This window comes from Cyphomyrmex costatus, unplaced genomic scaffold (assembly GCF_001594065.2).
Source record: "Cyphomyrmex costatus isolate MS0001 unplaced genomic scaffold, Ccosl1.0 scaffold815, whole genome shotgun sequence".
Lineage (NCBI taxonomy): Eukaryota > Metazoa > Arthropoda > Insecta > Hymenoptera > Formicidae > Cyphomyrmex > Cyphomyrmex costatus.
In genome coordinates this window covers 635088-652361 of record NW_017280392.1, presented here as the reverse complement: position 1 = coordinate 652361, position 17274 = coordinate 635088, and the positions used below count along the sequence as shown (strand labels likewise).

Sequence of the window (17274 nt, the reverse complement as noted above, 5' to 3'; positions counted from 1 at the left end):
TTGCATTATATTTTTAGTAAAAGAGAAATAAAATAAAATTAGCGAAAACTAATTGTAACTTTGATAGTAGATAATATTTGAAAAATGTATAAAACATATATTATATATTTATATATATATTATATGAATATTAATAAAAATAAAAGAATTTTTATAATATTTTATACAACTCTTTTATATTAATCTAAACACAAATTGTGTTAAGAGAATTTCTGAGCATTGTGTTAACTAATTTTATTAACATTATTTAAGATTGCATTATTTTAGATTGGGAAACGGTGTATTTCTCTATCTTAAATAATGCAAACTTAAATAATGTTAATAACATTAGTTAACTAATCGTTCAGGAACTTACTAGTATAACCGGTTATTATATTCATATTGATATGCGTGTATAGGTTTGAATATCCCCTCTACTTGTTACTTGACCCTTTTAGTTCCAATTTTTGTACCTCAGAGCCATTTTTTAAAAAATCATTGTCATAGGGAAGATTCGAATCAAAAATCGTGGATATTACCGACACGATCGTGGACATTGGCTACATAGTTCAACGTCCACGTTTTGTGGACATATAGGCGCTTCAAAATAAAGTAACACCTAAATCCCGGGCATGGCCGCTGTCAGGCTTCTCTTTGATTCAATAACATTTCGTCAGCTGTTTGTGTTTTTCGCATTGCCGTGTTTGATTGGCTGAACTCCCATTACTGACTATTGCGCATTCTTCGGAATTTCGTAATACTTCTCTTTTCTGATTCTGATTTCGCTATGATTGTTATCACAGATTGGAACGATTGGAAATTACATCGTCAAAAATGCATCACGTAGAGATCGAAGACTTTTATCATCATGATTTTACTACTGTCTCTGAATGGGAAGTGTTCATCGCGCGAATCGAAGAGCTTATGCACGAATGGAAGTTGCAACATATGAAGGTTACAAGCTCCCTCAAACCAGGAGATTATATATATGATAATATAAGGAAGATGTCATTATTTTCAACATTTTTAATTTGGAATTTAAAAAAATCTGTACTATTAATATTGATTAAGTTCAGCCGTCAACTCCAGCATTTCCTTAAATCATAATTTGTGAATATCAAATAATCATATATGTACATATTTATAACATTTATATGTTATTAATGTTTTATATGAAACATTATGTATTTAATTTTTTGTTACATGACTATATATGACTCAGATGTAGAATTTTTGCTAAAACACTACAAGCTAGGAAAGGAAGATGAGATAGAACATGAAAAGGAAGATACAGCAAATGAAGAAAATGAAGAAGAATGGATACAGTGTCAAAAGGATGCTTTGGATATATCGAATGATTTTGTAAAACTTAATGATGATTGTATGGAGATAGCTCGTTATTATGGCGTTAGAGAGTTTCTTGTTTTGATACCAGCTCGAAAAACAAATTTAACAGATGAAACTCGAATCAAGATCGTACTCAGTTCGCTAACAATTGCTAGTAACAATGCAAATTGGTAGGTAATTTGCCGAACGATTATTTTGTGTTTCTAATTACAGTTCTGTAATCCTTTTTATGCATTTTAGTTATGTACCGATATTGGTGCAGATACAAGAACCTTGGCAGAAAATGTATCTTGGATACTGCGCTGGTAAAGGAACCAGTGTAAATCTTGACATGGTACATTTAAAGAAAGTTCCATTACATTGCAGATACCTTACCGGCAAGCATTATTTACATCTTTATTTAACTTCTTTTTAAATAACATTTTTAATTTTCTTATTAAAAAATGAATATTATTTCACAAACAGATATTATTTACAGGTTTACTTACTCTTTTCAAGCAGAAAATTGGAGAAGGCTGTGGTGTAAAAATTGATTCTGTAATGGTATCTGTTAGATTTTCTTATTTACTGAAAGACTGGACTAATAGCACATGGACGCAAGAACCTCCGGATTTTGATTTCATGCAAGGAGAAACGTTAGGTGTAGCAGAATTGGGTAAACTTCCCTTTGGAGCAACTTTTGATCCTATCAGGTACTTAGATATTGAATATATTATTGTCATAAACATAACACAATAAATAAAGTATTCCTTTTTAGTCTTATATTTAAAAAACTTGCTATAAGTTAATTAGAGTTGTTAATCTCAGAAGTAATTTTATAATAAATGTTTTGTAAAAAATGATGTATGTATTAATTAACTTTTAGTAAGTTTTCTTTATATATAATTACAAAAAAAAGTTTTATATTATGCTCTTGACTACAATATATTCTGTGTTACTATTCATATAAAAACATACTATATGTATACAGGTATAAAAAATATGTATATATATATATATATATGCATAAAATATATATACATGTTTCTTATTATTTTATAATATTTTTAGGGAACTTCATCTATTTGTCACATGGCCGCAAATGTCAGATAATGTAGTAGTGGACAGCGAAGGATACTCTGATCTCGATGCACAACTCGCTCCTGAATGGTCAGTGCAAGTGAAAATGGTAGCCTTGCCAGCTTGTTTACTCGGCGAATATATGACTGACTTTCTGCATTTGTGTAACAATCAGAAGACTATGGTAGAACTACTGGGTGAAAGTGCATCTTACATTCACGATGATGAACAGATGTTAAGTTCGGCCTTCAGTGTGCTCACCGAATCCAGAATACCTACAATTACGACCGTTGTAGGTAGAGCGAACGCGAAAAAGAATAAAAATATCGAGGGTCCAATCTCGGAAGAGATATTGTTACCTATACTATACTTCCTTTTTCCGGATGCAGATGAAAACTCGGTAAACTCAAATTGTTTATCATTTTAATTTGTGATATTACATACTTCACCTTCAATTTAGGATTATTTTTCAAGACTGACAAATAATTACCATTTATATATAAAAGGGATGAAACATATCTGATTGTAAATCAAAAGTAAAAAAAGTACTTTAATATAATTGTTATAAACATATAATTAAGATAATAGTTAAGCTTTTAATTTATTTAATTTACTAATTGTTATTTTTGGAATATCAAAGATCATCAACTGATTAATTTTGTCTGCTCTCTCCTTTTCTTTCTCTTTTCGTATAATATACAAAAAACTTTTTAAAGCCTGAAAATATTTCGAATATTTTTAAAATAATTAAAATTGACAATTTTCTTTCATAAAAGATGTAATTAGTAATCGCAGATTCAAAATTTTTGCAGAAGTTCCCTTATAACGATATTATCCCGATTGGGGAAGATGATCAGTGGAAGGGTGTGAAGACTTGCACGATGGACAGCTTGGTGTGGCGTCTATCGGTCGTCGCAGCACACTGCACGCACAATCTTGGTGGCGCAACCGCTTTGGCCCAACTCTGGCACGAGTTCGTGCAGGAGATCAGATTTCGATGGGAAAAAAATGTCTTGATACCTGGGTAAGTACTGAGTAGTAATCTCTTTATTTGTCATCAGTACGTTGGACGACGAATCGTCTTCATTATCAATGCATGCGCATGTAAACGCACGTGCGAATACATATGTTATAAAATAAGGTAAAGTCAACGGAGAAAACTGTCAAGTCTTTTGTTATCAATATGACATCTCTCGTTATACCTCTCATTCAGAGTGATTATGAGCGTCTTTCTCACAATATATCAGTTCACTTGGTCGCGATAGCTTTTCTCTAGAGATAAACACTTTGATTGCAGTCTTTGGATAATATAATCGCTAAGTTCACCATGCGAAAATAAACATTTAGGAGTACGTGCATTCGAATTGTCTGAAAGAACATTCTCGAACTCACTTGTTTCAGCAATTTTGTAATTAAGAATATTTTTACTTAAAATTACTTAGAGCTACACAGGGATGTATATATAAGACGCTTCTCTAACACTCGCAATTCTAACATACGCAATTCTGATTGCACATATTTGCACAAGCATTACATGGTAATGCCTGTTGTATTAATGTCATGATCGAAATTGAATGAGTTTCGAAATGTGTTAAATTCCTAAGAAATTGTATTTTCCTGTCACATTAAACATATTTTTAATATTTTATATAAACTTCTACGATATATCGCAATAAATATTTTCCAAAAAGGGAGTTGGGATTCAGCTCTCCTCGATCAGAGCAATTGTCAAGATTATCTAGATTTAAAAAAAAACGCGTTGTAGATAAAAACAATCTATTAAAGGGATCCTAAAGTGAAGCTCGAACCTGATGAAATTGCTGTTTTACCGATAAAATGCGATACACCGACATATCTTTACATACTATTAACTATTACATCAATATTGCACGCATACATATACATAAATTTTCGTAAAACGATTTAATTAGACGTCTAAAGTCTAATCTACAATGTGCCCTTTGCTTCCTTACTTTTTACCTCGTGTCTTTTTTCTTGGTTTATCTACAATTGCGTTTCTTTTCACGTGTTTGTCTCTTTCGAAGTTCATCTATTTTTATCTTGAGCTTGAATTTGACAGAAAATAAAAAACTATTATAGATAAGAGGCAAAAAGACAAGAAGTAAAAAGTGAAAGAAATAAAGAGCAAGAAATAGGAAACAAAGAGCACATTGTCGATTAGGCTCAAGTCTAATTCTATGTAAGAATTCTATGTTATTTCTTCGTGTAATCTACTAATCTGTAGTTTCCACTTTCGTAAGTACAAATGGCAGAGCTTTTATATCAAGCAAATGTTGTCATAACTTGACAGCTCAAGATACCATATTGATCCAAGAAATCGTCTCAATTTCACAAATTTTTATTGTTCTCGGAAAATTCAAACAGACTTGTATTACTATAAAAGTAATATATGCAATATTGTTCTACGAAAATTATTAAGTTAAATCTGATATAAAATCGTAAATATGTCCTACTTTAGTATCCTTTAAAGAAATCTTGAAGTCATCCGTTTCACTGATTAAGTAGTTACACACATACGATTTATCATTGACACATCACTATACACTACTACATTAATTATATTATTAATATTGCATTCACACATACATACAAAGGATTTCGTACATTCCTTGTAAATATTAGATTTTGGTAGAAATTTGCTGAAAGTTTTAAGCTAACATTGTGTTAAGTTAAAGCAAAACATAATTGAATAGAAAACTCAATTGTCAATCCTCATTTAAATAATATGAAGCAACACAGCGTTGCCTTAAATCTCTAAAATCATCAATTATCAACTTCAAGTCAATATTATCTTTACAATTTTTACTTAAAAATAGAAAAGATAAAATAGGAATGCATTAGATTCGTTAAAAGTAAGATGTTGCATTAACCAGTTGTGCAAAACGGCGCTTTATAGAGGTCAATCAATTATAGGAGCTGTGCCCATGGAGACTTCTCATCAAGACGACAAGATTTGCATATCAAATTTTCAATCAATTCCATCGAAATCCAATTATCATAAGGATTGTGCGAAGTCTTTTTTTAATTAATCTTTCATATTAACTATATTAAACTATATTAAGTATGTAAACCTAATTCTAAGTACTCAACATTGTTTGCTCATGTAATTCCTAATCCACGTATCAAGATTGTTTTATACAAAATATAAAACTTGTGGAATAAACTCAGATAATATAGCCTACGAGAAAGATGGCCATAGCCTTTTAGAATGACTACAAAAATGCTCTATATTTAGAAATTATTAAAGAAATTGCAGTCTATAGCCATCTTTTCCGTATGGCCATAATATCTTAGTTTACTCTATATAAAACAAATATTACAAATCGACGCTAGAAGCCAATAACAAAACTGTAATTTTCTAAATTTTTTTGTTTTTGGCATAAAGTCGACAGTTTGGATTACATTTCCGTTTATGCTTTAATTATGATAAAGGATCTATATGTAAAGGCAGTTTGAAGAATACTTATTTGAAAAATAATCGGTAAAACAGATGACTTTAGGATTCCTTTAAGGTTGAGATTGAAATCTATTGAATACACTTGAGCAAGAATGAACGACGAGACATAGAGGCCACGAATATTTAGAGCGGCACGAGACCACTCCTCGTGGTGGGATTACGAGCCATGTAAATATCCATATCGTGGTCGGTCCAGTTATTTTCATCATAGTTGTTGAGGGTATGCGTGGAATCGGCTAAGCTATATCGGCTGCCAGGTCGCGGTGGATTTGACTCCAGATTGCGGTTACGCGATCGTGGTCGCTGCCGCCGAGCTGACGAGTGTGGAGGCAGGTGATTACTGCTAAAGTTCGACCGCGACATCCGGTCCGAGGCGGCTGCCAGCGACTGGCGCGATTGTCGTAATTCTGAACAAATGCGAGAAACAATGCAGAAGACTAGGCGAGCAAAACTTGTAATAAATTTTATGGAGCACATGCAGGTCACCAACCTGGTCTCGTGCTGACGAGATTAGAAGTTAGGGCAGTGTTGGAAAAATACCGCGTGGAATTATTGGAGAAGCTATGTTGAGATTGACCGTCAGCGATCGATCGGGCAGATACTTTACTGCTATAGTGTCCGGTCTGGGAACGCACGTCGTCGATGCAGGATGCTCTGGTTATCGATCCTGAAATCCATTTCATTTTTTTTATGTTTGCTACAAGATAAAAATATTATGTTTTTTATTTTTATAAGTATTTATTTATATGTATTTGTTGGACAAATATCCATCCAATATTCTTACATATTTTTCGAAGATAATAAAAATAAGTCCTTTTATCTTAAGATTCAACAGATAAAACTAATGACTTATTTTGAAATTTTAAATAAAAACAATTATCTGGAGCATAAAGAAGATGATAAACTTTACGAATGTTAAGTATTATTATAAACGATAAAGAGACAATAATTTACCTTGTCGATCAATAGAGAAAATCCTCGGCCGCGGAATGCTTCTGTTGCTGTAAGCCGACACTTGATCCCACTCTTTCTGAGCGTTATAAGCGTTTAGAGTAGCCATTGATGACAGAGGCCCGCCGGGGCTGGGTGTCGGACCCACATTCGAGCAACAATTGACCGGAAGACCGGCGATTGGGCCGCCCATCTTTGTTTGATCGATACTGTGCAGGGTATGCAGCTTACGAGCGCGGCGACGATTCGCGACCACGAAGATAATCACCCCGACAATAATTGTAGCGCAGATCGCCGCGCTCGCCGCAATCGTGATCTTGTCCATATTCGAGGTAGGCGAATTTTCCGTTCTGACTTCACGGCACTGGTTATGCGGTACATTTGCCGGTGTAATGTTGATTTCCTCCAGCGAGATTACGCAAACTACGATGCATTCCTACAATTGATTGAAATTATGTAAATTATCGAAATAATTTTTAAATGTAAAATTTTTTTTTGTAAAAAAGAACCATCTTTTACCTGGGAAGGCACGTTCTTGATTCTGAATTCTCGTTCGCTAGCCTCGAGCGGTGGTGCTTGCTTGAAACTATTATCCCCGAACAAACGATATATTACCCTGAAACCCAGAATGTTAGTTGCTTCTGTGTCCCAGTATATAATGACCGCGTTATCCTGTCTCAGCACATCTTTTACAACGATGTCCTTCTCGTTTGATTTCGATTTATACAACGGCGAACCCAGGACTAATGGTGGTCTCGGCGGATGATGCTGTTGTACATGTTCCTGTGATTGTTTTGGTGGCGACAAAGTGGTTCTTACGACTACAACGTTTCCAGTTCGCGCAGCAGTCGGTCGGGTTGTTGGAATGTAGGTCGATGTTGGTGCCGATAGTGTCGTTTTTCTCTGCTCGGTTGTCGACGACACTATCACTGTGGTCGAAGGTAGTGTCGTACTAGTAGCTAGTTCGGTTGTAGAAATTGTGGATCGTACGGTCGGTAGATGGATACCAGTATCTTCAGCTATCGTCTCCGTCGGTTCTCTTGTGTCTACGCTCTCCACCGTTCCGATTCCGATTATCTCCGAAGGTCGCTCGCAATTCATTTCTATGACAATTAAATTTTATTTTCCTATTATTCCTATATTGAATTAGAAATTCCTGAAACAATTCATTCTTACTCTAAGTAATTCTTTCCTTGTTGTTTTGTTACATTAAAAAACGAAATTATGAGAGTAATGGAATCATAAGCCAAACAAAACTATGCTCAAACAACTTAGATAATCAGGCAACTTCCATATCACGTTGTAAAATACCAGTTCTCGTCCGATCACTGAAGTCAAGCAACGTTGAGCACGGTTAGTACTTGGATGGGTGACCGCTTGGGAACACCGTGTGATGTTGTCTCTTATTTTTTTTACTTTTTGCAAAGTTGAAAGAAAATTTTATAAAGTAGATCATATCATCGTAATCCTTAATAGTATTACATTGATATGGTCTACTTTATAAAATTTTCTTTCAACTTTGCAAAAAGTAAAAAAAATAAGAGACAACATCACACGGTGTTCCCAAGCGGTCACCCATCCAAGTACTAACCGTGCTCAACGTTGCTTGACTTCAGTGATCGGACGAGAACTGGTAGTTTACAACGTGATATGGAAGTTGCCTGATTACCTAAGTTGTTTGAGCATAGTTTTCAGTTAATCAAATTGATTTTTTGATAATTTCAATACTTTTATATGCAAAAGATAATTAGAGGAACCATACACAAAAAAAACCAGCTAAAAACTTCACGGATTTAGCAAATCTACAGTCGTAATATACAAACCAATACAGACAAGTCAGTTTTCTATGTAAAGTAGCAAAGTTGACAGTTGAATAATGATTTGTTAAATCATCAAGTATTCTTAATTACAGATGAAATTCGCGCAGTAAGTTATAGCTTTGCTGTACGACCCTATTTTTTCCGTATATTGATGAGCATAGAATTTACCTTCAGGATCAATGTTATAGAAACTCTTATCTTGCAATCGCTGAGGACTGCCACAAAATTGTGGCTTGCGTTCACGACTGGTGACCTGTAGGTCTCGCGTCTTGATCCACTCAATGATCCAACGTAAGCGGCAATCGCAGACGAGGAATCGTCCTCCCAGACTTAGACCGCGCAGGGTACCGTTCAGTTGGGCAAGTGCTTCTTCCGGAACCGTGGATAATGGATTACCATCGATCGCTAACAGCGTGATCGACGGATTTCCTTGAAAGGCGTTGACCGGTAGTTCGGTGATTAGATTAAATCCAATATCCAACACCTAGAAGAAATCAATTTATTTCGTGAAAAATAATGCAGCTTGATCATTCGTCAAAAAGAAATAACCATTGCGAAATAGTCAGTCGAGAAAAATCACGTTCATTTTTTTAGGGAACTTAACAAGTTATCCCATTAAAAGTTAAGTTGAATAGTTACACAGAAGAAATATTTTTTCTAAGTATTCGTCTTTAATAAACCTGATAGCCTATATATTGTACTGTTTTTTCCTGTAATTTTTTATTACTTACTCTAAGGTCGTGGACGCTATTGATAGCCGCCGTAGGAAAATCTGGAATGAGATTGTTCAACAGGCTGAGAGAGCTCAAGGAGTTTTTGATGCCGAAGAACGCATCCGGTCCAATATTCTGGATTAGATTTCTCTCGAGGTTTAATCCTGTAAGGGAGTCAAGACCCTCGAAAGCTTTGGTTCCGGATGTGCCGGGAAGTTCGCGTATGCTGTTTTGTGACAAATCGAGGAAGGCCAAAGTCTTCAGTCCTCTGAGCGCTTCCGGCACTTTCTTTTGCCGCGTTCCTTTGAGATTGAGATTTTTCAGAGTTCTCTCCAAGCCACGAAACGATCCCGGAACAAGCGTGACCTCGTTGTCGGAAAGTTTCAACGTAATTAGTTTGGTGCCAGCGAAGGCATTGTCATTGACTTTGGTAATCTTATTCATCGAGAGATCAAGCACAGTGAGGTTCTTCAGAGTTTTCAAATTGATACCGGGGATTTCCGTGAGTTCATTGTCTTTAAGGTTTAAACTCTTTAGATTATTCTCTTGACCCTTAAAAGTCTCTGATTCGATGCTCCTAATACGACACCCAGATAGCTGTATATTGTTGATTCTCAAAGTGGCGAACGAGTTGTTTCTTAAGACTCCGATTGTACTATTATTAATATAAAACAGATCAATCGGCGTTTTGGTGGCGTAACGACGCATTGCTGACAATAGTTGTTCATAATCGACAATATCGCACTGCACCGAGAGCTCGCCAGCTAGATTATAATCACAGATACATGAGCTGTCGAGATCCACCATATATTGCGACCATGGACAGACGGATGTCGTCGCCGCAACGACAAACGCTCCCGCTAGCAACAGCAACAACTCCTTTGGAATTTGCATGTCTGAAAATCAAGAAATAAAACTATTTAAACAATAATAATAGAAAAGTTTATTGCAGGCTTGTTAAATTTCCTTTTACAGGAAATAAATCGACAAATAGATTGTTATGTTAATACAAAACGTTTTATAAAAAATATAAATTGTAATGACAATTATTTCATTTATAAAAATTATAAAAAGAAATTATGAAAGAATAAAATAAATAATTCTTAAAAATGCAATATCTTGGATTCAATGTCGTTTTTTATATTGTGTATTGTATAATATACGAAAAATATTTGTGGGGTACAACGAAAAAGTTTATTGACTCCAAGATATGAAAATTATAATAGAATTAGGAAAATTAATTAAATTTCGAAAATTAACAGAATAAACGTTGATATAATATTTTACAGAAAGTGATAATTTAATCGCTGTTATGTGAGTTGTACTCTGAGATTTTTCGAATATCATGGATGTCGTTGTGTTGTAACTTAGAGAACGCATCATCTTATTGAGAAAGCGCCAATTCCTTTGGGCGCACGTGGGTACACGCGTGATTTCGAAACTTATGTCGCAACGCTTGTACATTCTCGCAATTATGTCGCTTTTTATAATATTATAATGCCTTTCGCGCTTGCCTTCATGGACAGGTTGTTTCACTATCCGGTCTTTTCATCAAGCATTATTTTCGTACTCTACGACACTCGTTTCTTGATATCAATGAAACGAAGTATACGATTTGTGTGTGTGTTGTATAAATTGCTTTTTTTTTTTAATAATGTCTTATTAACCTTGCGCCGGTGAAAATTCATGGCGTTTGTCGACAAATCTTCCGCCTTCTTCTTAAGTATAGTCATAAACATTCTTTCCTAAATTATATGTGCATACAATCAGATTGTGTAGAGTAGTTGAATTTTTTGAAAAGAGTACTGCGAGTTCGTTATGCCGTACGTGGCTTTGTTACGGTAACGATGAGAATGATCCATTTCTCCCCATATACAAGTGAATGTAACCATCCATTAAAGCGATGTATTTACCAAATGCGAAGAGTAATTGCAGGACCGCAGGCAAAGACAGAGAAAGTGAAATTGCCACGTATTAAAATCAATATTGGAGAGACACTTAGGATGAATTTAAATGCATAGGTTTTACTCGTTATTTAAATGATCTTAATTTTTGTAAGTTTGCTTTACAGTTAAATTTTTTATTATTTTATTATATATGTATAATTACAATTATATATTCAGATATTCAAAACATAAAGTGCACAATGAAAATTACAAAATTAAAATTCATGAAAAGAACGATTTTGTTAAAACAAAAAATTTAACTAAATTTTGAGATTTGAAAATAATTTTGTTGACAAAAGAATAAATAAAATAGCACAAACCTATTAAGTTTGGTTAACGACTCATGAATTAATACAAATTAATGAATAAATTAAAAACAAATATGACAGGTAATGTGAGTCAACCGCTGGTTATAATTTGCGAATAATTATAAATATATATTACAAAGCCAAGCAACCTTTATTTCGATGACGTTTATAAATTTGCTTCTCGTACTTTAGTTTCGACTCTAGTTTTGAGTCATCTTCAGCGAATCATTGAAATAAAATATAAGGTTTTACATCTTCTAAATTCATAATCTCCTACAATTGTAGACGCAACAATCGTGAGATGAGTCTCATACTCAATTAGTTAGTATGCTAATGGTGATGAAAAAACTCAAGCTCCACCAATATTGCGTTCTAACAAATATCACAAACATCATAATCGTCAATTAATAAAATAGTGTCAATAAAGTAAAATGAGAGCACATAAAACGAACCTCTGATGTCTGAGATCGATTACTTGTTGAATTAATTTTGTTGAATCAAAAATAATTTAACAATTAAAATAATTATATAGGAATCTCAAGCATTGTGATAAGCAATGCTGCAAAAAATTCTAACATTCTACTAATCAGTTTGAGTGTACATAATTATTTTAATAGTCCAATAAAATTATTTTCAGTTCTGTATTAGCTAAATTTTTATATATTTGGTCAAACCTTTCCGTGAATCGAGTTTTATTATATTTCTTTTATAGTAGCAGCTTTTTTCGCGTATCTCTGTGTGTGTATTTTCTATTTTTGGACTTTTGATTTAGACAAACAACATTTTCGACAAGTGAATCTTCGCTTTGACAAACGGTAAAATTTAATTGAGACGGATAACGTCATAGCTGAAATAGTTGCTCATGGTCGATATCCGCAGGAATTTGTACACCGTAAGGTGGCTATCGATAGCGAGATCGAGCTGAGGACACGTATCACGCGTAATACTCCGGCCGTTGACTCGTAACGGGTTCAATCTATGGGCTCGGGTTTGTTCAACGAGGCGTTCTCGAGCGTTGGTCACGTTGACTTTTCTCCACGGCGATTTTCTACGGTTATTGATTATCTCACAAATGCTTAATATATCATCATAAGTGACCTAATGATTTTCTAACAACGGCAGTTCTTTAACTATTTAATTTTTCGAATTTATTTATTTACCTTGATTTTTTTTAATAAAGTTAAAATTCTTCAAATTTTTTATCTCGTGAGATAATCTTGAAAAAAAAAGGATAAAGAAGAAATATTATGTATTATATATTTAAATATAATATTTAGTGTTTACAACTTTTAATTCTTCAAGATGCGCGAAAATGTTGACTTTTCCTATCGGCTGAAAATTGATTTTTTTCTTTGCGTGCAATTCTCAACAGGTCGATGCACCACGCATGTATTATACGCGCAAACACGATAATGACTCTTAGATTATTACATGGTTGCGCCGCATTTCTGTTTCAACACTGCAGCATCGCGGCCAGACTTTCGAGTTTTTCCCGGTCTCACGTTGCCCGCATTTACACGTCATGAATTCTCATAAACGCACATCTTGCACTCTGTGCGTGATTGTAGTAATAGGAGAGACCGGGACGTGTTGGCATAGTTTTTACAATTTCGGCATTAGACAAAAATTAAACAATTAATTATCACCATATCCTACATATACATATGTCTGATTTTAATCATTTTATTATAATAAATTTCTATTGTTACTCAAAGTAACATAACATGTCATACACACATGTAACAGATATTTTTCTTTAAACTAACACTACATCAGTTTTACTTTTTCAAGCCAAAGAACAAGTTCTTAGAATTAGACTTATAATTAAATACCTAATTTGACACGAAAACGTATGTAAACTTGCACGCAATATTGATGTAATATGTAATAATAATGATGTGTCAATGACGTAAATCATATATATGCGTAAGTCCTATTGAATCGATAAAATAGACTTTAGAATTCTTTTAATTGCTGAAATAGATGGAAAACTTATGGATGAAGATTCTTTTCGAGAATAATCGAAAAAACTTCTGTATGTCAAGGTTGATAACATTGCGAAAAACAGCGCGAGTTTAAAGGAATATTTATGAAGAACAAAATGAATGTAATGAATATTAAGGAATCTTCTGCGATATACTCCCACATGAATAAAATGATTACAAAGTGATTCTCTCAGAGATATTTTTTTTCTTTTTTTTTTACTGTATCAAGAAAGTTTATTCTAAGTTCGCGGAACTATTTAGCTCAGTTTTAATTACACGAGTTATTTAGGCTTGCAAGTAATTAATGAATAGATTTCTTCATTTCACGGAATCAACTTCCGACTGCGTTCGTAAATGCGTACAACAATTATGGCAAGGCGTAAAAATCTGGGAAAACGGCTCACCTTTCACATTTTTCGCGCTTGCCGTGGCAATATCTCGGCGATCAACTTCCGGATTAAAAAGAGCTCATGGCAGTGGAGTCACCTAGATCGCAAGTGTGTTGCTATAATGCACATTCTCGATCTCGGCGAGGTCGACGAAAGGAATATTACAAACCTTTCACTCACGATCTGATTATTTCCGCGCAAATACGTAAACGTGCTCTTTTCCGATAGAAGCGGATATCGTGCCATTTGAACGCTTTTTTCGTTCGTCCGCCCCGAGAAGAAAAAATCTAGCGAGCCGGCCTGGGAAAATATTATGAGAAATACGCGTATAAATAGTTTAAAACATCATTATATTAGCGCGAACGTAAAACAGGAAACGCTTACAGAGTTTAAATGCCGAAAGGGTTAACTTATGCAAAAATAAGCAGCACCTCTGTGAAAGCAGGCTATTGTGCATCGCGTAGGATGCGAATTTATTTATTTAATTAATTTATTCCGTAGTTCTTCATTATAAGAAGAATATCTTGTGTAATAGTCACGAATTTTAATAACTAAAATTACAAGTTATATGAAATTGTAAATTATGTATGTATTTGTCATTAGGATTGGAAATGGTTTCAGCAAAAACAGAATAATTTTTTTATGTCTTTTAAAATGGTAATTATTCAAGTTTCTTCGCTCTTACGTCATACATTCTGATCTTTAAATAATCTCAACTCCATGAAAATGATTCCATAACTTCATTAAACTTTTTTTTATTATAATTCAAATAATATCAACAAATAATACATTTTTTTTATTCACAATATCTATTCTATGTCTTATCATAAAATATTCATACGATTTGTATTTTAAAAATATGATACATATTTATATATTATTTTTATACATACATATGTGACAATTGAAATTGAAGGTTAAATTGTAATTAGCAGTTTTTAATCACGTATAATCAACAATCAGAATTATGCGCTTGTAATATTTGCTTTCTAGAACGATTTCGCGGTAGTAAAGAATTTTCAGAGCGCAATAGGCAATTTGGGTCTTCTTAGCGACTAGGAGGAAAAAAAGAGAAAAAATAGGAACTGAGATCGCACGGAAGTGAGCAATGAATTAATTAAACTAGCCATCGTTACGGCGCCGGAACACTTGTTAATGGGAACAGATTGCTAGTTAGCGTGGTGTACTAAATCATTAATTGTAGTGCGCGTGGCTCATTATTGATTATTACTCGCCATCATGAACGATTTGCATGAAGAGTATATCATACACGTTACGACGTGTATAATATATTATGGAACATTGAAAAGCGATCTCACTGAGTTTCCGGTCAAATTTAATCTTATAACCTAGAAAAAAAAGTATAATTAACTAAAAACTTTTCTTATTAATTTTATCAAGTTTATAGAAATTCCATTTTAATTATTAAATTTTTAAATTATTGGAATATATTTTTAATTACGAATGTTTTTAATCGCTTAATTTATATTTTAATAATATATACGCTGCGTGAGATGTGTGTTTCTTAATATTAAGAAAAGATAATCTTGGGAACATCGCTTAATTATAACAGTCAAACCGCTAAAATAATTAACTCGTAATGAGTGCAATTAGTACCTTCATCATTGTAGCGATCGATGATTGGTACGTTGACGTTACCAGAGTATGACTGAACGATCATCTTTTTTTTCCTGATGCTAATGACTTGTACGTCAATGATGATCGTACACATAGATATGCTTAGACATTTATCAATTATAATTAAATGGCAATTTAAGACCTTAATGGCGTATTCTTTTAAATTAAGTCAAAAAAATTTTCCATTCGTTGGGAAAGTTATTGAAAGAATATGTGATTAAGTTCGTAAATTTTTATAAGTTTCTCTTATAAGTTTTATAAGTTTCAAATTAAAAACTGATACACAGAGATTTTAATTAATACACGAGACGATTTTGTTGGACTATAAGGACAATTATGTAAACCGCTCAAATTAGTTGCTTAAATATCAAAACTTTATGCAAAATTGTTCGTCATACTTGAATTTCCTATATAATGATTTTTATAATCTAATAAAATTATTTTTAGTTCTGAATCTGTTTAAATTTTTAGGTATTTCAGCAAATAAATTATTTTTTCCGTATATTTCTCGTAAATACATAGTAATAATAATAATAATAATAGATTATTACATTAGAGATTACAATTTTTTCTCGTGCAATTGTATTATGAAGATATACAGAGTATGCTGCATATCTTGCTGACAGCATTCTACAGAAATGAAAGAGTTGCTGATCGCGATTGCGTGTGTGAACACGTTTATCAGACTGTGACAATCCGGGATTACTGGCTAAATCTCAAAGACCTTGACTGTGCTAAATCATCAATTCGTTGTCAATCTGGCAGGATTCTGAACAACTCAAACAGCTCACGATATTAATTTTAAACTAAAAATCATGTGAGATTTAAAAATTGTACAATAAAAGGTGCAAGTATTATCAATCTTGACTAATTGAAATACTTCGAAATATATTTCTTAAGAAATACGGTAAAATGCATTATTGTATCTGTCCTGTGAAAATATTCTGCATTCAATGATGTACCTTCGAATTAAAATGATTAATTTGATGATGATGAGTTTTAATGGATTAGATCTTCCTAAATGACGATGCTTCTTCTTTATGGAATACAGCATGATTTATACTCATTGAAAAAACTCGCGCTTATTCCTGGAAAACCTGTCGTTTTATCGATCGATTGTCAGCTATGTTATGACATCTTTGGGCAACACTGATCGACCGATTGAATAACCTTTCATCGAATATTACGACCGATAACGAAAAATTGCCATTCGCGATGAAATGTATTGTGCGTGAATGCCATGGATTGACGAAAATGAACAACGTTCTTGATTATCGTATTAACTTATGTCAAAGATAAAATAATTAAATTCAATTGACTTCGATTGTGATATTTAAACTTTTAATTATATATTTTATGTTAATAGTAATAATTATTATTTATATGAGGGATATTTATCTTATTTTAGTTCCAAAATTTCATACTCCTTTGTTATATTTATAATCATAAAAATATAATTTTTATTAATTACCATAATTATATCTATAACTTAATTAGTTGTAATAATTACAAATCTATTCGATCGATAACAGATGTACACGCACAAAAGAATCTATTCGCGAAACATACGTTGGTAATATACTGATCACACTCGAAAATTTGTTCACAATTGTTTGCAGCTTATTGCTATATATTATACATCCTATATATTATACATTTCT

The 17274-nt window shown here is 33.1% G+C and overlaps 1 protein-coding gene across 2 annotated transcripts in view; it reads left to right on the top strand.

Annotated features, from left to right (window-relative positions):
• Positions 1 to 614: 614 nt before the first annotated feature.
• The window catches only part of Rab3GAP1 (RAB3 GTPase activating protein subunit 1), a 33612-nt gene continuing 16952 nt past the window's right edge, over positions 615 to 17274 (top strand). The window contains exons 1-6 of one of the 2 annotated variants that reach the window (XM_018549417.1): positions 615 to 1057; positions 1202 to 1496; positions 1567 to 1703; positions 1805 to 2018; positions 2377 to 2785; positions 3198 to 3409. In XM_018549417.1, the coding sequence (XP_018404919.1) occupies positions 814 to 1057; positions 1202 to 1496; positions 1567 to 1703; positions 1805 to 2018; positions 2377 to 2785; positions 3198 to 3409 (1511 nt within the window). In that variant the 5' untranslated portion in view covers positions 615 to 813. The remainder of the gene's footprint in view (positions 1058 to 1201; positions 1497 to 1566; positions 1704 to 1804; positions 2019 to 2376; positions 2786 to 3197; positions 3410 to 17274) is intronic. The other variant, XM_018549416.1, reaches the window with a different exon arrangement.